The sequence below is a fragment of the Oncorhynchus clarkii genome, chromosome 29 (genome assembly GCF_045791955.1).
Source record: "Oncorhynchus clarkii lewisi isolate Uvic-CL-2024 chromosome 29, UVic_Ocla_1.0, whole genome shotgun sequence".
Taxonomy (NCBI): Eukaryota; Metazoa; Chordata; class Actinopteri; order Salmoniformes; family Salmonidae; genus Oncorhynchus; species Oncorhynchus clarkii.
This window is the reverse complement of record NC_092175.1, coordinates 11,250,690-11,271,989: the sequence shown is the minus strand read 5'-3', so window position 1 is coordinate 11,271,989 and position 21,300 is coordinate 11,250,690. Positions and strand designations below refer to the sequence as shown.

The 21,300-nt window shown below is 46.9% G+C and overlaps 1 protein-coding gene across 18 annotated transcripts in view; it reads right to left on the bottom strand.

Annotated features, from left to right (window-relative positions):
* The window catches only part of LOC139388747 (formin-binding protein 1-like), a 103,228-nt gene that overhangs the window by 41,697 nt on the left and 40,231 nt on the right, over positions 1-21,300 (bottom strand). For all 18 annotated transcript variants that reach the window (XM_071135645.1, XM_071135646.1, XM_071135640.1 and 15 more), the window contains exons 3-4: positions 13,763-13,819; positions 13,459-13,606 (exon numbers count right to left, since the gene is read on the bottom strand). In XM_071135645.1, coding sequence (XP_070991746.1) covers positions 13,459-13,606; positions 13,763-13,819 — 205 coding nt within the window. The remainder of the gene's footprint in view (positions 1-13,458; positions 13,607-13,762; positions 13,820-21,300) is intronic.

Below are 21,300 nucleotides of genomic sequence, written 5' to 3'. Positions count from 1 at the left end.
CTCAATTAGTATTTGGTAGCATTGCCTTTAAATTGTTTAACTTGGGTCAAACATTTCAGGTAGCCTTCCACACGCTTCCCACAATAAGTTGGGTGAATTTTGGCCCATTCCTCCTGACAGAGCTGGTTGTCACGACTTCCGCCGAAGTTTGCTCCCCTGCCTGTTCGGGCTGATTCCACCCACCACTCCTAGTATTTCGTGACAGAATCCCGCACCGGAATAATGGAATCAGCAGGAGCAGCCGCGTCTCCTCTCCCATCGATGGAGGAGAGGGTCCTCCATCACACCAGCGTGCTTCACAGGATTGGTTCGGCCATGGACCAAATGATGGAGAGGATGGATCGATGGGAAAGGAGAGGCCTTCCCACCTCATCTCCAGCACCCCCTCCTTCAGCACCTCCTGCTCCTGCAACCACATCTGGCTCCGGGGCTCTTCGGCTGACACTCCTACGGGAGTATGACGGAACGGCGGCTGGGTGCCAGGGTTTCCTACTCCAACTGGAACTGTACCTGGCTACCTTGCGTCCTGCTCCCTCCGGAGAGGAGAGCGTGAGCGCCCTCGTCTCCTGTTTGACTGGGCGAGCCCTCGAGTGGGCCAACGCAGTGTGGAATGGCCCGGACTCGGCGAGGGATAATTACCCAGAGTTCACCCGCTGATTCCGAGCTGTGTTTGACCATCCACCAGAGGGTCGGGCGGCGGGTGAACGGCTGTTCCACCTGCGTCAGGAGACGAGGAGCATACAGGACTTTGCCCTGGAGTTCAGGACCTTGGCCGCAGGAGCAGGGTGAAACGACAGGGCCTTGATAGATCATTTCCGCTGCAGTCTCAGGGAGGACGTCCGCAGGGAGCTGGCATGTCGGGACACCACCTTCACACTGGATGAACTCATTGACTTGGCTATCCGTCTCGACAACCTGCTGGCTGCCTGCGGGCGTTCGGATCAGGTCCTGTCGTTTCCACTTCCCAGCCCTCCTGCCCCTATCCCTATGGAATTAGGAGGGGCGGCTTCGAGGGGGACCGGAAGAGGAGTGTCCTCCTGCACCAGTTGTGGTCGACGAGGGCACACGGCCGACCGGTGCTGGAGGAACTCGTCTGGGAGTCGGGAGGGCTGGCGGAGCACTACTCGATCACCCCAGGTGAGTAAGCACCAGACTCACCCAGAGCTTCCTGTCGGTCATATGTACTGTATGTGTTGACTTCTTTCCCTGGCTTTTTCCCCTCTCTACAGCATAAGGCGCTAGTGGATTCAGGCGCAGCTCGCGTTAAAGCTAGGGATTCCCCTGGTGTCGTTAGACCTACCTTTCCCCGTGCACTCCTTAGATAGTCGACCATTAGGGTCAGGAGTAGATAGGGAGGCTACGGTGCCACTGGACATGGTAACGCAGGGGGATCATAAGATAGATTCACCTGCGTTTCCAGTGGTGTTGGGAATTCCCTGGCTAGCTCAACACAACCCGGTGATTTCCTGGCAACAGGGGGCTCTTAATGGGTGGTCAGAGGAGTGTTCAGGCAGGTGTATAGGAGTTGCCGTTGGTGCGACTACGGTGGAGAGTCCAAACCAGGTTTCCACCGTGCGCATTCCCTCTGAATATGCCGATTTGGCTATCGCCTTCAGTAAAAAGTGGGCGACCCAATTACCACCCCATCGTCGAGAGGACTGCGCGATAAACCTTCTGGAGAACGCTGCACTTCCTAGGAGTCACGTGTATCCATTGTCCCAGGAGGAGACGGTAGCGTTGGAAACATATGTTGCTGAATCACTGGGACAGGGGTACATTCGGCCCTCCGCATCACCCGTCTCCTCAAGCTTCTTTTTTGTGAAGAAGAAGGATGGAGGTCTGCGTCCGTGCATTGATTATAGAGGTCTAAATTCCATCACAGTGGGGTTTAGTTACCCACTACCTCTCATCGCTACGGCGGTGGAATCATTTCACGGGGCGCGCTTCTTCACAAAACTGGACCTGACGAGCGAGTATAATCTGGTGCGTATCCGGGGAGGAGATGAGTGGAAAACCGCATTTAGTACTACATCTGGTCATTATGAGTACCGTGTCATGCCATATGGGTTGAAGAATGCTCCAGCCGTCTTCCAATCCTTCGTAGATGAGATTCTCCGAGACCTGCTCGGGCAGGGAGTGGTAGTGTACATCGATGACATCTTGATCTATTCTGCCACACGCGCGGCGCATGTGTCTCTGGTGCGTAAGGTACTTGGGCAACTGCTGGAGCATGACCTGTATTGCAAGGCAGAGAAATGTGAGTTTTTCAAACAGTCCGTTTCCTTCCTGGGGTATCGTATTTCCACCTCCGGGGTGGTGATGGAGGATGACCGCGTTACAGCCGTGCGTAATTGGCCGACTCCGACCACGGTGAAAGAAGTGCAGCGTTTTTTAGGGTTTGCCAATTACTACCGGAGGTTTATCCAGGGTTTTGGTCAGGTGGCTGCTCCCATCACCTCACTGCTGAAGGGAGGACCGGTGCGCTTGCGTTGGTCAGCAGAGGCGGGCAGAGCTTTCAGACGTTTGAAAGAGCTGTTCACCAATGCGCCCGTGAGGGGCGAAACACCCTTTTCTTATCTGGACTGACCATCGTAATCTTGAGTATATCCGGGCAGCGAGGAGACTAAATCCACGTCAGGCTAGATGGGCCATGTTTTTCACCAGGTTTCGGTTTACCATCTCATACCGGCCAGGCTCCCAAAACACCAAAGCCGACGCGCTGTCCCGCCTCTATGATACCGAGGAGCGGTCAGTTGAGCCAACTCCCATCATTCCACCGTCATGTCTCGTGGCACCGGTGGTATGGGAGGTGGACGCGGAGATAGAGGAGGCCTCACGGTTAGAGATAAGGATATAAGGATAAGCTGATCCGGTGGGCTCATACTCTCCCCTCCTCGGGTCATCCTGGCATCGAGAGGACAGTGCAGAGTCTTAGAGGGAGATACTGGTTGCCCACGCTGGCTAAAGACGTGAGATTTTATGTCTCCTCCTGCTCAGTGTGTGCTCAGAGCAAGGCTCCTCGGCACCTGCCTAGAGGGAAGTTACAACCCCTCCCCGTTCCACAACGGCCGTGGACCCACTTATCGGTGGACTTTCTTACCGACCTTCCCCCGTCCCAGGGAAGTACTACGATCCTGGTCGTTGTGGATCGGTTTGGCCCTGCAGACTGCGGAGGCCTTGTTTACCCATGTCTTCCGGCACTATGGGGTGCCTGGGGACATTGTTTCTGATCGGGGTCCCCAATTCACGTCCAGAGTGTGGAGGGCGTTTATGGAGAGACTGGGGGTCTCGGTCAGCTTAACCTCAGGTTTTCACCCCGAGAGTAATGGGCAGGTGGAGCGCGTAAACCAGGATGTGGGCAGGTTTCTGCGGTCCTATTGCCGGGACCGGCCTGGTGAGTGGGCACGGTATGTTCCTTGGGCTGAACTCGCTCAGAACTCCCTACGCCACTCCTCCACTAACTTGTCCCCTTTTGAGTGTGTGGGGCCGTTCAAGTCCTGAGGAGAATAAACAAGGTGTGTTACAGGTTACAACTTCCTAGGTATTACCCTATTAACCCCTCATTTCATGTGATCTCCTCAGGCCGGTGGTGGCTGGTCCCCTGCAAGAAGGTGAGGTGCCTGAGGTCCCTCCGCCCCCTCTGGACATCGAGAGGTCCCCGGCGTACATGGTTCGGGGCATTCTGGATTCGAGACGCCGGGTGGGGGGCCTACAGTACCTCGTGGACTGGGGGACCGTACCCCCAGGAGAGATGCTGGATTCCGGTGGGGGACATTTTGGAACCTTCTCTCCTGAGAGATTTTCACCGCCTCCACCCGGATCGCCCGGCACCTCGTCCTCCGGGTCGTCCTCGAGGCCGGTGGCGGCGCGCTGCGGGGGCCGCGCGTCAGGGGGGGGTACTGTCACGACTTCCGCCGAAGTTGGCTCCCCTGCCTGTTCGGGCGGTGCTCGGCGGTCGTCGTCACCGTCCTACTAGCCACTACCGATCCCTTTTTCGTTTGTCTGTTGGTTTTGTCTTATTAGTTTCACCTGTGTGTATTTTAGTTTAATTAGCATCCTTATACAGTGCCTTGCGAAAGTATTCGGCCCCCTTGAACTTTGCGACCTTTTGCCACATTTCAGGCTTCAAACATAAAGATATAAAACTGTATTTTTTGGTGAAGAATCAACAACAAGTGGGACACAATCATGAAGTGGAACAACATTTATTGGATATTTCTAACTTTTTTAACAAATCAAAAACTGAAAAATTGGGCGTGCAAAATTATTCAGCCCCTTTACTTTCAGTGCAGCAAACTCTCTCCAGAAGTTCAGTGAGGATCTCTGAATGATCCAATGTTGACCTAAATGACTAATGATGATAAATACAATCCACCTGTGTGTAATCAAGTCTCCGTATAAATGCACCTGCACTGTGATAGTCTCAGAGGTCCGTTAAAAGCGCAGAGAGTATCATGAAGAACAAGGAACACACCAGGCAGGTCCGAGATACTGTTGTGAAGAAGTTTAAAGCCGGATTTGGATACAAAAAGATTTCCCAAGCTTTAAACATCCCAAGGAGCACTGTGCAAGCGATAATATTGAAATGGAAGGAGTATCAGACCACTGCAAATCTACCAAGACCTGGCCGTCCCTCTAAACTTTCAGCTCATACAAGGAGAAGACTGATCAGAGATGCAGCCAAGAGGCCCATGATCACTCTGGATGAACTGCAGAGATCTACAGCTGAGGTGGGAGACTCTGTCCATAGGACAACAATCAGTCGTATATTGCACAAATCTGGCCTTTATGGAAGAGTGGCAAGAAGAAAGCCATTTCTTAAAGATATCCATAAAAAGTGTCGTTTAAAGTTTGCCACAAGCCACCTGGGAGACACACCAAACATGTGGAAGAAGGTGCTCTGGTCAGATGAAACCAAAATTGAACTTTTTGGCAACAATGCAAAATGTTATGTTTGGCGTAAAAGCAACACAGCTGAACACACCATCCCCACTGTCAAACATGGTGGTGGCAGCATCATGGTTTGGGCCTGCTTTTCTTCAGCAGGGACAGGGAAGATGGTTAAAATTGATGGGAAGATGGATGGAGCCAAATACAGGACCATTCTGGAAGAAAACCTGATGGAGTCTGCAAAAGACCTGAGACTGGGACGGAGATTTGTCTTCCAACAAGACAATGATCCAAAACATAAAGCAAAATCTACAATGGAATGATTCAAAAATAAACATATCCAGGTGTTAGAATGGCCAAGTCAAAGTCCAGACCTGAATCCAATCGAGAATCTATGGAAAGAACTGAAAACTGCTGTTCACAAATGCTCTCCATCCAACCTCACTGAGCTTGAGCTGTTTTGCAAGGAGGAATGGGAAAAAATGTCAGTCTCTCGATGTGCAAAACTGATAGAGACATACCCCAAGCGACTTACAGCTGTAATCGCAGCAAAAGGTGGCGCTACAAAGTATTAACTTAAGGGGGCTGAATAATTTTGCACGCCCAATTTTTCAGTTTTTGATTTGTTAAAAAAGTTAGAAATATCCAATAAATGTTGTTCCACTTCATGATTGTGTCCCACTTGTTGTTGATTCTTCACAAAAAAATACAGTTTTATATCTTTATGTTTGAAGCCTGAAATGTGGCAAAAGGTCGCAAAGTTCAAGGGGGCCGAATACTTTCGCAAGGCACTGTATATAGTAGGTTGTCCCACCCTTGTTTTGTGCGGGATTGTTTTTGTTACTCTGTTGTATGGTGGTTTTCGTGTATGTATTCTCCGGACTATTTTGGTCTTGTGTTTTGGGCTGGTTCATTGTATGCGCCCTGTGTGTTGGCGTGACCGTTTGTGCGCCGGAGAATAAATTGACACTCTACTGAACCCTGCTCTCTGCGCCTGATTCCACCCACCACTCCTAGTATCTCGTGACACAGGTTTGGAGGATCCTTGCTCGCACACGCATTTTCAGTTCTGCCCACAAATTTTCTATAGCATTGAGGTCAGGGCTTTGTGATGGCCACTCTAATACCTTGACTTTGTTGTCCTTAAGTCATTTTGCCACAATTTTGAAAGTATGCTTGCAGTCATTGTCCATTTGGAAGAACCATTTGCAACCAAGCTTTAACTTCCTGACTGATGTCTTGAGATTTTGCTTCAATATATCCACATAATTTTGTTCCCTCATAATGCCATCTATTTTGTGCACCAGTCCCTCCTGCAGCAGTGCACCAGTCCCTCCTGCAGCAAAGCACCCCCACAATATGATGCTGCCACCCCCGTGCATCACGGTTGGGATGGTGTTCTTCGGCTTGCCAACCTCACCCTTTTTCCTCCAAGCATAATGATGGTCATTATGGCCAAACAGTTCTATTTTTTGTTTCATCAGACCAGAGGACATTTCTCACAAAAGTACCATCTTTGTCCCCATGTGCAGTTGCAAACCGTAGTCTGGCTTTTTTATGACGGTTTTGGAGCAGTGGCTTCTTCCCTGCTGAGCGGCCTTTCAGGTTGTGTCGATATAGGACTCGTTTTACTGTGGATATAGATACTTTTGTGTCTGTTTCCTCCAGAATCTTCACAAGGTCCTTTGCTGTTGTTCTGGCATTGATTTGCACTTTTCGCACCAAAGTACGTTCATCTCTAGGAGACAGAACGCATCTCCTTCCTTAGGGGTATGACAGCTGTGTGGTCCCCATGGTGTTTATACTTGCTTACTATTGTTTGTACCTTCAGGCATTTGGAAATTGCTCCCAAGGATGAACCAGACTTGTGGATGTCTCCCATTTTTTCTGAGGTCTTGGCTGATTTCTTTTGATTTTCCCATGATGTCAAGCAAAGAGGCACTGAGTTTGAAGGTAGGCCTTGAAATACATCCACAGGTATACCTCCAATTGACTCAAATGATGTCAATTAGCCTATCAGAAGCTTCTAAAGCCATGACATAATTTTCTGGAATTTTCCAAGCTTTTTAAAGGCACAGTCAACTTAGCATATGTAAACTTCTGACCCACTGGAATTGTGATACTGTGAATTATAAGTGAAATAATCTGTCTGTAAACAATTGTTGGAAAAATGACTTGTGTCATGCTCAAAGTAGATGTCCTAACCGACTTGCCAAAACTATAGTTTGTTAACAAGAAATTTGTGGAATGGTTGAAAAACAAGTTTTAACGACTCCAACCTAAGTGTATGTAAACTTCCGACTTCAACTGTATGTGTTTGAGAGTGTGAGCTGGAAAGTGAGCTGAGTTCAGGGGATCTATGTATTTGAGAGTGTGACTTGGAAGCAGACGTTACATCAGTCATCTCTATCATGCAGATAAAAACAATTTACTGTCCTTAAAACCATTTTTTTTAAAGCCCCTTCAATGTTGGCTTACAGAGAGGCTACTATCGCTGGATGTGGGCATTTGTTGTTTTAGAGTTAGATACGAGGCTAGCTGGCAGTCCTCAAGGCAACATTGTGATTGTAGCCAAACGTTATTAAATTGAGCAGGAAGATGGATGACGGACTACCAGGTGACGAGTGTGTATGTGTAAGAAATGTAATTAAAGACTGGAAAAAAGAGAGGTGAATAAGAAAAGAGAGCAAACTGCCCTGGGAAAAGCAGAGAGACGGAGGAGGCGGAAAAGGAGTGTGTGCGCGAGTGTGCCGGTTGGTTGCAATAGCATCCTGCAGGCAGTCTGAGGGGAACATTTCTAGTGCATGAGGGCCAATCCTTTGGGAGCGGGGCCAAACACAAGACAATAGACAGACAGAGACCCAGACCTGAGGCCAGACCCAGGCCGAGCCAAGCCCGGCTAGACCAAACCAGACCCAAAGCCTACAGACCAGGGCAAACCTTGAGGGCCTGAGGATTCCTCTTCAAACAAACTCAAGAGACATTTAGAAGAGCCCCCTGGAAATCCCCCTCTCTGTGTTCGCAATCTCTATGTTGTTCTAACTGAGCTTTAGGAAAAAAATGGCTGAATCAATAGTCCTTCGTGGTTCCTTGTTTTCCTGCTGTGGTCTTTTAAGGGAAGCTCAAGAGGGAGGGCATACAGTGTCTTGTCCTTGACTGTGTGGTGTGTAGACACATGCTTAGAGAGGTCAGTGGGAAAGGTCATGTCAGCCACTGACGCCCTGCAGCTCTTTACAGTTTTCAACTCTGAATTATTCCCTAGCAGAGCTTCCGTGACATGATGGGCCTTGACAGTTTTTCTGACAAACTGCTCTTTTTCTAGTTGAGTAGTTTCTCCTTGCCTCTGACCAAAACTAATGTCTAAAAGGTGGCCTCTATTTTGTTTTCCTTGAATCCTAACTAAGATATTACTACTGTGTTAATGCATGTTTACAATGGGAAGGACAAGTGTCTTAAAAGGGAGTTTATAAGAGAAAAATATCCTCTAAATGATAGATGAGTCTAAGATTTGTTCCATATAAGTCATAGGCTGCAACCCTAATGGTACCTATTCTGTTTGGTCAAAAGTAGTGCCCTATATAGGGAATAGGGTGCCATTTGGGACACAGCCATAGAGTCATGTGTTGGCCCAATGGCCAGTCTTTGGGCGGCTGGCTGTGTATCTACAGTATCTTGACACAACTATAACCTACAGGATAGGGCAAACAGACGGGATAGGCCTCGCTCTCTCTCTTTCCTGTGGGCAAGTGTGTCTGGGTTTCTGGATAAAGCTTGAAAGTTTTACTGTCTATAAAATAAACTGTATGGTTATGGGTAAGTAGTGTAGAAGAGCAAGACTGACCGCAAACATAGACCAATAGACAACCCGATATGGCGCCAACAGACACGGCAGCCCTGCTTCTAGCTCCAAAGCAACTTTGCAGTATTTCGTTTTGTTGTGTGTTATATCTTACATTATTAGCCCAGAATGTTTTTTTGTGTTATTACATACAGCTGGAAATAACTTTTCGATATCAGAGCGGCGGTAACTCACCAGCATTACGACCAGGAATACAACTTTCCCGAATTGGATATTTGTCTATAGCCCCCAGGGCAATTGAACTTATCCCAGAGGCTGAGGTATTCGGAGTGGATTTCTATTCCGACTCAGGAGGCGTGCACACCATCCACCACTTCCGAGTATATTATTCCGTAATGTCCAGTCTCTGGACAATAAAGTAGACAAGCTCAAGGCGAGGATATCCTTCCAGAGAGACGTCTGTAACATACTCTATTTCACGGAATCATGGCTCTCTCCGGAAAAACTGTCAGCTGGGTTCTCAGTACATCGCACAGACAGGCATAAAGAACTCTCCGGGAAGAAGAAAGCCTTTGGTGTATGTTTCATGATTAACTAGTCATGGTGTGATTGTGATAACATACAGAAACTAAAGAACTTTTGTTCACCTGACCTAGAATACCTCACAATCAAATGCTGACCGTATTACCTCCCAAGAGAATTATCTTCGGTTATAGACACAGCAGTGTATATTCCCCCTCAAGCCGATACCACGACGGCCCTCAAGGAAATACACTGGACTTTGTGCAAACTGGAAGCCACATATCCTGAGGCCTGAATTTATTGTAGCTGGGGATTTTAACAATGCAAATTTGAGGAAAATACTACCGAAGTTCTATAACACATTGGCTGTAGTACCTACGCTGCTAAAACACTCGACCAATGTAACTCCCCCTTACGGGATGCTTACAAAGCCCTCCGCCGCCCTCCTTTCGGCCAATCAGATCACAACTCCATTTTGCTCCTCCCTTCCTATAGGCAGAAACTACAGCAGGAAGTACCTGTGCTAAGATCTACTCAACACTGATCTGACCAATCGGAATCCATGCTTCAAGTTTATTTTGATCATGCTGACTGGGATATGTTCTGGGTAGCCTCTGAGATTAACATTGACATATACATGGACACAGTGACTGAGTTCAACAGGAAGTGTATAAGGCATGTTGTTCCCGCTCTGACTATTAAAACCTACCCAAACCAGAAACCATGCATAGATGGTGAACCGTTGCCCTCAGGTGGTGAAGGTAGGAAACAACACCTCCACTTCACTGATCCTCAACACAGGGGCTCCACAAGGGTGCGTGCTCAGCCCTCTCCTGTATTCTCTGTTCACCCATGACTACATGGCCACACACTCCTCCAACTCAATCATCAAGTTTGCAGACGACACAACGGTAGTAGGCCTGATTACCAACAATGACGTGACAGCCTACAGGGAAGAGTTGAGGGCCTTGGCAGAGTGGTGCCAGGCAAATAACCTCTTGCTCAACGTCAACAAAACGAAGGAGCTGATCGTGGGCTTCAGGAAACAGCAGAGGCAGCACGCCTCTGTCCACATCGATGGGACCGCAGTGGAGAAGGTAAAAAGCTTCAAGGTCCTCGGCCTACATACAGTGGGGCAAAAAAGTATTTAGTCAGCCACCAATTAGTCAGCCACCAATTGTGCAAGTTCTCCCACTTAAAAAGATGAGAGGCCTGTAATTGTCATCATAGGTACACTTCAACTATGACAGACAAAATGAGAAAAAAAATCCAGAAAATCACATTTTAATGAATTTATTTGCAAATTATGGTGGAAAATAAGTATTTGGTCACCTACAAACAAGCAAGATTTCTGGCTCTCACAGACCTGGAACTTCTTCTTTAAGAGGCTCCTCTGTCCTCCACTCGTTACCTGTATTAATGGCACCTGTTTGAACTTGTTATCAGTATAAAAGACACCTGTCCACAACCTGAAACAGTCACACTCCAAACTCCACTATGGCCAAGACCAAAGAGCTGTCAAAGGACACCAGAAACAAAATTGTAGACCTGCACCAGGCTGGGAAGACTGAATTTGCAATAGGTAAGCAGCTTGGTTTGAAGAAATCAACTGTGGGAGCAATTATTAGGAAATGGAAGACATACTGAAGACCACTGATAATCTCCCTCGATCTGGGGCTCCACGCAAGATCTCACCCCGTGGGGTCAAATGATCACAAGAACGGTGAGCAAAAATCCCAGAACCACACGGGGGGACCTAGTGAATGACCTGCAGAGAGCTGGGACCAAAGTAACAAAGCCTACCATCAGTAACACACTACGCCGCCAGGGACTCAAATCCTGCAGTGTCAGACGTGTCCCCCTGCTTAAGCCAGTACATGTCCAGGCCCGACTGAAGTTTGCTAGAGAGCATTTGGATGATCCAGAAGAAGATTGGGAGAATGTCATATGGTCAGATGAAACCAAAATATAACTTTTTGGTAAAAACTCAACTTGTCGTGTTTGGAGGACAAAGAATGCTGAGTTGCATCCAAAGAACACCATACCTACTGTGAAGCATGGGGGTGGAAACATCATGCTTTGGGGCTGTTTTTCTGCAAAGGGACCAGGACGACTGATCCGTGTAAAGGAAAGAATGAATGGGGCCATGTATCGTGAGATTTTGAGTGAAAACCTCCTACCATCAGCAAGGGCATTGAAGATGAAACGTGGCTGGGTCTTTCAGCATGACAATCATCCCAAACACACCGCCCGGGCAACGAAGGACTGGCTTCGTAAGAAGCATTTCAAGGTCCTGGAGTGGCCTAGCCAGTCTCCAGATCTCAACCCCATAGAAAATCTTTGGAGGGAGTTGAAAGTCCGTGTTGCCCAGCAACAGCCCCAAAGCAACACTGCTCTAGAGGAGATCTGCATGGAGGAATGGGCCAAAATACCAGCAACAGTGTGTGAAAACCTTGTGAAGACTTATAGAAAACGTTTGACCTCTTTCATTGCCAACAAAAGGTATATAACAAAGCATTGAGATAAACTTCTGTTATTGACCAAATACTTATTTTCCACCATAATTTGCAAATAAATTCATAAAAAATCAGACAATGTGATTTTCTTGAATTTTTTTTCTCATTTTGTCTGTCATAGTTGAAGTGTATCTATGATGACAATTACAGGCCTCTCTCATATTTTTAAGTGGGAGAACTTGCACAATTGGTGGCTGACTAAATACTTTTTTGCCCCACTGTATCACTGACAATCTGAAATGGTTCACCCACACAGTGTGGTGAAGGAGGCGCAACAGCGCCTCATCAACCTCAGGAGGCTGAAGAAACTTCTATAAATGCACAATTGAGAGCATCCTGTCGGGATGTATCACCGCATGGTACGGCAACTGCACAACCCGCAACTGCAGGGCTCTCCAGAGGGTGGTGCGGTCTGCCCAACCCATCACCGGGGGCACACTGACTGCCCTCCAGGACACCTACAGCACCCAATGTCACAGGAAGGCCAAAAAGATCATCAAGGACATCTGAAAAACAGCTTCTATCTCAAGGCCATCAGACTGTTAAATAGCCATCACTAGCCGGGTACCACCCGGTTACTCAACCAGGCACCTTAGAGGCTGCTGCCTTATAGACATAGAATCACTGGTCACTTTAATAATGGAACACAAGTCACTTTAATAATGTTTACATGCTGTTTTACACATTTCATATGTACACTACCGTTCAAAAGTTTGGGGTCTCTTAGAAATGTCCTTGTTTTTGAAAGAAAAGCACATTTTTTGTCCATTAAAATAACATCAAATTGATCAGAAATACAGTGTAGACATTGTTAATGTTGTAGCTGGAAACGGCAGATTTTTTATGGAATATCTACATAGGCGTACAGAGGCACATTATCAGCAACCGTCACTCCTGTGTTCCAATGGCACATTGTGTTAGCTAATCCAAGTTTATCATTTTAAATGGCTAATTGATCATTAGAAAACCCTTTTGCTATTATGTTAGCACAGCTGAAAACTGTTGTCCTGATTAAAGAAGCAATAAAACTGGCCTTTTTTAGACTGAAATTCGTCAGTCTATTCTTGTTCTGAAAAATTAAGGCTATTCCATGCGACAAATTGCCAAGAAACTGAAGATCTTGTACGACGCTGTGTACTACTCCCTTCACAGAACAGCACAAACTGGCACTAACCAGAATAGAAAGAGGAGTGGGAGGCCCCGGTGCACAACTGAGCAAGAGGACAAGTACAGTAGAGTGTCTAGTTTGAGAAACAGACGCATCACAAGTCCTCAACTGGCAGCTTCATTAAATAGTATCTGCAAAACACCAGTCTCAACGTCAACAGTGAAGAGGCGACTCCGGGATGCTAGCCTTCTAGGCAGAGTTGCAAAGAAAAAGGCATATATCTGTCCAGTGTCTGTGTTCTTTTGCCCATCTTAATCTTTTATTTTTATTGACCAGTCTGAGATATGGATTTTTCTTTTCAACACTGCCTAGAAGGTCAGCATCCCGGAGTCGCCTCTTCACTGACCGACAGTCTATTGAGAGACAGACCAGTCTACTGAGAGACAGACCAGTCTACTGAGAGACAGACCAGAGAGATGGATGGATGGATGGATCAATGGATGGGTACAAATAAATAGAAGATAGATATCACATACCGTATAAAATAATAGAGTCGAACAGAATAGAAAATAATATACAGTACATGGAGGGCATCAGAATATTAACAGGAAGTGTGGTCTCACCGATTTCCTCTCGGCCTTGAGTTCCGTGAGGTACCGCAAGAGTTCTGTGATGATCTGAGAGGTCAGGTTCTCAGCGATGACTTCGTGCTGACCTGCGTAGTCGTTCAGCTCATTCAGTGTCGACAGGAAGGCCCGGCATGACGTGTACCTGACAGGTCAGAGGTCACAAAAAGTGATGTCAGAGGAGGAGGGGCTGACACAGCAATTGATGGGTCATGACAACATGCTCAAGTCGTGTCATTCATTGAAGAAAAAATAAACATCAACAATTTGCAATGGTCGCATTGCAAAGTCTCAAACTCACTTGTTCTCCTCCTCCTCTTTTGAATTCTTCTTGGGTTGATACTTCTTTGATAGATTCCTGTGAGGAGAGAAGAACCGTAGTCTGTTATTTCAGTACTGGGTAACAATATGTTGGATTCTTTTTACTATTTTAAGCATGTGTATACTATCCAATTGGGTTGATACAATAGGACAGCAGGCGGGCTGAACATACCCTAATTCCTCCTCCATTACTGATGTCCATGTCACTGTGCCAATGGATCATCCACTACTGTTCAATCTGCCAGAGTGCTTTATGCCATCGCCCCCCCCCCCCCCCTCCCTCCCCTCCCCACATCCATCCTCCATCCCCCTCTTCCAGTAATAATGCTTATGGCCTCGGGAGCGCGAACACACAATCAGTCACCAAGAAGATGCATGAGACGAGTGAGTAGAATAGAACAGGCCAGCACTAGTAGAATGCTGAAAAGGGGGGGGGGGGGGGTTATGGTTAGGGCCAGAAGATTTTCCAGACCACGTGACCTGGCCAGGACAAAATCTCTGTCTCTCTCGCTTCCTTCCTTCCTTTCTCTCTTTAACCCTCACTCTGTCTCCTTCATTTCCCCTGTCTCTTTCTCTCTGTCAGCCTCTCTCTCTCTCTCTGTTTGCTAGCGATAGTCGGCTCAACTCCTTACCTATTTCTGGTTATCGCTCTGTACCTGCTATATGTCACACAGTTTAATAACAGTCACATGCACGCACTCCACACATGCACGCACACACAGTAGGTTACTCAATCTACACTGAGTGTACAAAACATTAGGAACACCTTCCTAATATTGAGTTGCAGCATGGACTCTACAAGGTTTTCACAGGGATGCTGGCCCATGTTGACTCCAATACTTCCCACAGTTGTTTCAAGTTTTCTGGAGGTCCTTTGGGTGGTGGACTATTCTTGATACACACGGGAAACTGTTGAGCAAGAAAAACCCAGAAGTTTTGCAATTCTTGACACACTCAAACCGGTGCGCCTAGCACCTACTACCATACACCGTTCAAAAGGCACTTAAATATTTTGTCTTGTCAATTCCACCTCTGAATGGCACACATACACAATCCATGTCTCAATTGTCTCAAGGCCTGTCTCCTCCCCTTCATCTACAATGATTGAAGTGGATGTAACAAGTGACATCAAGAAGAGATCATCGATTTCACCTGGATTCACCTGGTCAGTCATTGTCATGGAAAGAGCAGGTGTTTTGTACACTCAGTGTATGTACAGTAGACTCTACCAGACAGCCAATAAAAACAGGTAAACCAATTAGAAGAATCCACCTAGAAACGGCAACACACCACACAAGCCAATAAGACTTCAGCAGACAGATGCAGAGCAAATCAGGAAGCAATGAGGTGTGCTGCATGGCAGCCAGGCAGCGAATGGTGAGTCATATCAGGGCTCCATTATGCCACCATTTTACTCGCATACGCACCAAAATATTTGGCTGTGCCACCTGGAACTTTTTGTTTTATTTAGGGGCACCAGTACACCTCGAAAAATGAAGGAATTCTATCTTTATTACTTCAAAAATAATAATAATTGTGCTCCAAAATACGCACTACCCTCTGCTGCCGCCTTACAGCCGAATGCCGAGCAGTTGCCATACCAGGCGGTGATGCAACTGGTCAGGATGCTCTCTCCCTCTTCACGACTTTCCTGGTGTGTTTGGACCCTGCTACCTACATCTTTCAACTTCGGAGCACATGTGCTCCTTGTAAAGAGCGTAGATCAAATCAAATGTTATTTGTCACATGCGCCGAGTAAACAGGTGTAGAATATACCATGAAATGCTTACTTTACAAGCCCTTAACCAACAATGCAATTGAAGTAAAAACATTTATAAAAACGAACACAATAAAATAACGAGGCTATATACAGGGGGTACAGGTTAGTCGAGGTAATATGTACATGTAGGTAGGTGTAAAGTGACTGCATAGATAATAAACAGCGAGTAGCAGCAGTGTAAAAACAAAGAGGGGGGTTTCAAAGGAAAATAGTCCGGGTGGCCATTTGATGAATTGTTCAGCAGTCTTATGGCTTGGGGGTTAGAAGCTGTTAAAGGGCCTTTTGGACCTAGACTTGGCGCTCTGATAGCGCTTGCCGTGCGGTAGCAGAGAGAACAGTCTATGACTTGGGTCTTTGACAATTTTTTGGGGGCCTTCCTCTGACACCGCCTAGTACATAGGTCCTGCGATGGCAGGACGCTTGGCCGCAGTGATGTACTGGGCCGTACGCACTACCCTCTGCAGCCGCCTTACAGCCGAATGCCAAGCATATGCCATACCAGGCGGTGATGCAACCGGTCAGGATGCTCTCTTGGCGTGCCCTCTTCACGACTTTCCTGGTGTGTTTGGACCCTGCTATATTGTAGCTAGGCCTTCTCACTCATGCATGGTGTGCTGTTTACTATGCTGATGTTTGGACCATTAAACCTCTCATTTGGGGAATGGAGGTCAGGTCGCACATGGTGAGCACAATGAAGGTCAATAGAAACACTAGAATATCAACAGAACCCCTGCGACGACGTGGTCATTAATATTAATGGTCAATGGCGGGGGGGGGGGGGATACGAAACGACTGCTGCTTCTTCAACGACTAAGCTACTGCGGCAATATAATAGAGGCAATATTAATAATACTGGTACAACAACTGTAATGGCCATTGACAGTAGCAAAGGTCATTATTAGGCTACCATGTGGGCCTAACTCTGCCAATGAGACATGCACGTGTTCCTCCTCGGCAGTACTAGCATTGAAATGCCACGCATGTGATGTGTTAAAAAAAAAAAAGGAATGAACGAATCATGGATGTGGTAAAAACACTACAGCATGTCTGCTCGTTCACTGTCGCTCTCTCTCTATCTCTCTCTCTCTCCACCACAACCCCCTACTACTCTCCCCTGGTGTCTGCTCTGTTGCCAGGCAGATCTATCTCTTCCCCCGCTCTTCTTCAATTTCTCTCTTGCTTTTACCCTGCCTGTCTCTCATGGCCAGATGTCATTTCAAAATGCATTTGGCTTTCCTCCTCCTCCTCCTCCATAGAGTATTTAACCAACACACAGACAGACAGGGGGTGCTCATAGGACTTAACAAGGATTAGACCAGTGTGTGTGTGTGTGTGTGTGTGTGTGTGTGTGTGTGTGTGTGTGTGTGTGTGTGTGCGTGCGTGCGTGCGTGTGCATGTGTGTGTGTGCCCCATATTGGGTGATACGGTGTCATTTTCTCTAGACAGTGTGTTTGTAACACCCACACCCCCATTCTTCTTCGTAGTATGCACAATGATAGTCCTTAGCCTACTGTACTCTACTGTACTGTGGATTATGCCAATGTGTGTTACTGTGCTTTGGGGAGGAAACGTAATGCACTGTAGCCTTCTGTACTATAATGAAACATTGTGCGTGTTTATCCATTCGGTACAGTGGAGGAGGATTTAACCTAGATTATACCAGCGCATGCTGTTTGGTTTGGTGAAATGGTAGGTCTAATGGTACTGTGCACCGTGTATTGTGCAGCCAGCCATGCCGCCTGTCTACACACTATATCATGCACGGTTTAAATACAGTGACCTCCAAAAGTATTGGGACAGTGACCATTTTGTTGTTGTTTTGGCTCTGTACTCCAGCACTTTGGATTTGAAATTATACAATGACTATGAGGTTAACGCACAGACTGTCCGCACAAACATCATACCCCCCCAAAAATGCTAACCTCCCATGTTAATGTAATGGTGAGAAGCTAGCATGTCTTATTCACGATCCATTCATAGTCATTGTATCATTTCAAATCCAAAAGTACTGGAATAGAGAGTCAAAACAACCAAAAATGAGTCACTGTCCCAATACTTTGAGCTCACTGTATGCCTCTGGTCTAATTTCCGACCATTTCTCTTCGACCATTGTGGTGCCGTGGTATCTATGGAGCAGAGTGAGGTGTTTGTCTTGTTGAGGAGTCCGTTCTAATAGCGGATGCAGAGATGCTAACCCATCTGTGAGGTGTTTCATACACGGCAGAGAGCTGTCGCCATGTTCAGGCCCAGAGACCATAGAACAGATCTATCAAAGATCCAACAGACATCGCAGCTCTATCAGAACTCACACGGACAAGGTCAAGCTACAGCAGAATTGCAGCAGCGAGGGGGAAAAACCTCAAAAAAGGTTCAAGAGAGGGAGGAGAGGAAAAAGAGACACATACGGGGGAGAAGAGAGGCAGGAAAGAGAGCGAGGAGAAGAAAAAAATCTATAAATCTAACTTCCTCCAGCATAGAGGTGTGACGAGGGGCGGATGATCCAAGGGCCAATTTCATTAGCGTTTATTAGATCTAGGAGTGATCCAGGTAGATTCGATCTGCTTTAACGAGCTAAATTGATTGGTTGGAGACTAATTAGTCCAAAGATGCACATACAATGATGCACATTGTGTAAAAAAAAAAAAAAACAGAATAACCTTGTTGAAAGCTTTAGAAACATTCTCTGTCACTTGCAAATCATATTTTTCTGTGATAGCAGTAGGTCGTCTGGGTGAGAAACCCGGTCTCCTGCATGTCACAGGACTGTGTTAGCCCACTTAGACGAAGCCCATAGGGATTAGTCCAGGAAGCTAACACAAGTCGTCAAGTCTCGGGTTACATTTCACCCCTCTTTGACCTCATACTCAGAGATCACGACACCAATATAACTGACTGGGTTCGAAATCAGGCCTACTGCACAGCCACAACACTTTCTGTGGCAAACAGAAGCAGAAGGATCTGTTGCACTCCAATTAATGAGTGCAACAGAGGCGGTTTGGTGATCCATCCATGTGATGAGTAACCTCGTAAATACCAGACTGATTAACGCGTGTAGCGAACCGTTCATGTAAGCTCGTGGGATCAGACTGCCCGCGAGGCCATGTAATGAACAACCTTGGCTGAGACATGAAGACATGTGTTAGTTTGACTGACTGGGTTATAACACAGGTCTCCTGTGCACTAGAAAATGCAACTTTCTTATCACACGAGCGTGGTCACAGAACCACCGTGTTACACTTCACCCTCCTTTGACCTACTTGAAGAGATCCATCCAAGTCACAGGACCAATGGCTAGGCTTTAGCCTAGGCTTTAGCTCAACAGGCTAACACAGTCTCAACCGAGTCAAATGTTAATATTATAATGACTACCCTTGCTGTAGACTTGAAACCAGGGGCAGACTGGGACCAAAACCTGGCCCTGGCATTTTGAACACACCGGCCCATTCTTTTCCATGCAGCCCCCATTATTAGCCAAATAACTTAGCCAAAACATGTTAGACAGGCCCAATGGGCGAAAAAATGTACCAGTCCATCTGGCATTTGCACGAAATACCAGATGGCCAGTCTGCCCTGCTTGAAACTAGACTATGTCTAACACAAACAAACACATGTCAAACTAACACGTCTTCAGGTCTCAGGCAAGGTTCTCATCACATAAGCATGGATCTCCAAACCATGCCAAGTCACCTTGCTGGATTTCGAAGACTTGTATTAGTGTAGCAGATCATTTCAAAGTATCGGCCCTTGCGCAATTTGAAGTAGGCCTTTTTTTTAAATAGCACGATGGGTTGAAATGCTTCAGGAGGGCGGTCACATGTGTTTTCGAGGCAGAAGTCCTAAGTTCGAGTCTCCATATGAGCTGAATCAGGGGGAAGCGGTATTCGCTAAGCAGGCAGCGTGACGTCCATTGCAATGGTGCCACTGGACTCAGATCTACAGTAGCGCTGGTTCAACCGCTGGGGTCGCTGTGGAGTGAGTTAAGGAGGTGAATGTAGCAGATAGGGATCTGTGAAACTCACTTATCAGCCTGAAGTGTCGCTCCTTGCACAATTTTCAATAGCGCGGTGGGTTGGAGTGCTTCAGGTGAGCGGTCACGTGTTTGCGAGGCAGAGGTCCTGAGTTTGCGTCTCGGTATGAGCTAAAATCAGGGGGAAGGGGTACTCGTTAAGCAAGCATCGTGTCGTCCTTTACATGAACTTTTATAGGCTTTAACTAAGTGGGCTAACTCAGTCTTGTGACACGCAGGAGAACGGGTTCTAACCCAGTCAGTCACAAAAGCCAGGGAGTGGAGAGTGGAGAGGCTATCCCTAGAAGGGATATGACAGGGCATTTCAACTATACTGAACAAAACTATATTTACGCAAAATGCAATATTTTCTAAGATTTTTTACAGTTCATATAAAGTCAATCAGTCAATTGAAATAAATTCATTAGGCCCCAATCTATTGATTTCACATGACTGGGAATACAGATTTGCATCTGTTAGAACAGATACTTTTTTTTTTTAAAGGTACGGGCGTGGATCAGAAAACCTGTGGCCTGTGGAATGTTGTCCCACTCGTCTTCAATGGCTGTGCAAAGTTGCTGGATATTGGCGGGAACTGGAACACTCTGTCGTAGACGTCAATCCAGAGCATCCCAAACATGCTCAATGGATGACATGTCTGGTGAGTATGAAGGCCATGGAAGAACTGGAACATGTTCAGCTTCCAGGAATTGTGTACAGATCCTTGCGACATGTGTTATCATGCTGAAACATGAGGTGATGGTGGCGGATGAATGCACAACAATAGGCCTCAGGATCTCGCCACGGTATCTCTGTGCATTCAAATTGTCTTCGATAAAATGCAATTGTGTTCATTGTTCATAGCTTATGCCTGCCCATATCATAACCCCACCACCACCATGGGGCACTCTGTTCACAACGATGACATCAGCAAACTGCTCGTCCACACGACGCCATACACATGGCGGTGTAGGCAAGTTGGCACTGAAATCGCTCCATAAAATACTATCTCTGTGTTACAGATACCAAAGTCTGACACAGATGGAAACTAATTAGGGCATGTGGTGTGTGTGTGTGTGTGTGTGTGTGTGTGTGTGTGTGTGTGTGTGTGTGTGTGTGTGTGTGTGTGTGTGTGTGTATGTGTGTGTACGAACATGCGTGTGTGTGCGCTATGCATGCAAACAGAGAGTGAGGAACTAATAGTTCTATTATCTCCTTGGTAAAGGAAGATTTATCTAGAAAGAGAAGGAGGTGGGGTTAGGGGTTAGGGGTGCAGATGAGGGGTGCTGGATGGGGGTTGGTCAGTAGTCAGTACTTAGAGTGTTTAGCCCTCTTATGGGCCCTCTCTAGGGAACGAGATAAGGGATTTGGGGGGAAGATCCCTGCTGCTTGTTGTTGGGGTGTAAGAGGACTTAGGAAGAATATCCCCTCACCCCTACCCTCCTTCCTGGGGAACCAAATCCCAAAATGTGGTTTGATGGAATTTGAGGGGAGGAAGAGCGCAGGTTTAAAAGGGGGGCGGGACTAAACGACTTACACTCCCCCGTGTTTGGAAAAAAATAAATGTGGGTCAGCGCTGGCTGGGGTTGATAATGATGATACCTCGTTACTATGGCAACACATGCCCCCAACCCGCCCCCCACATTACTTCTTCTCGCCTCCAGCAGAAAACAGCGAGAGAAAAACACTATCGTGCCAGAGGGAGAGAGCGAGAGAGAGAAATGAGAGAGTG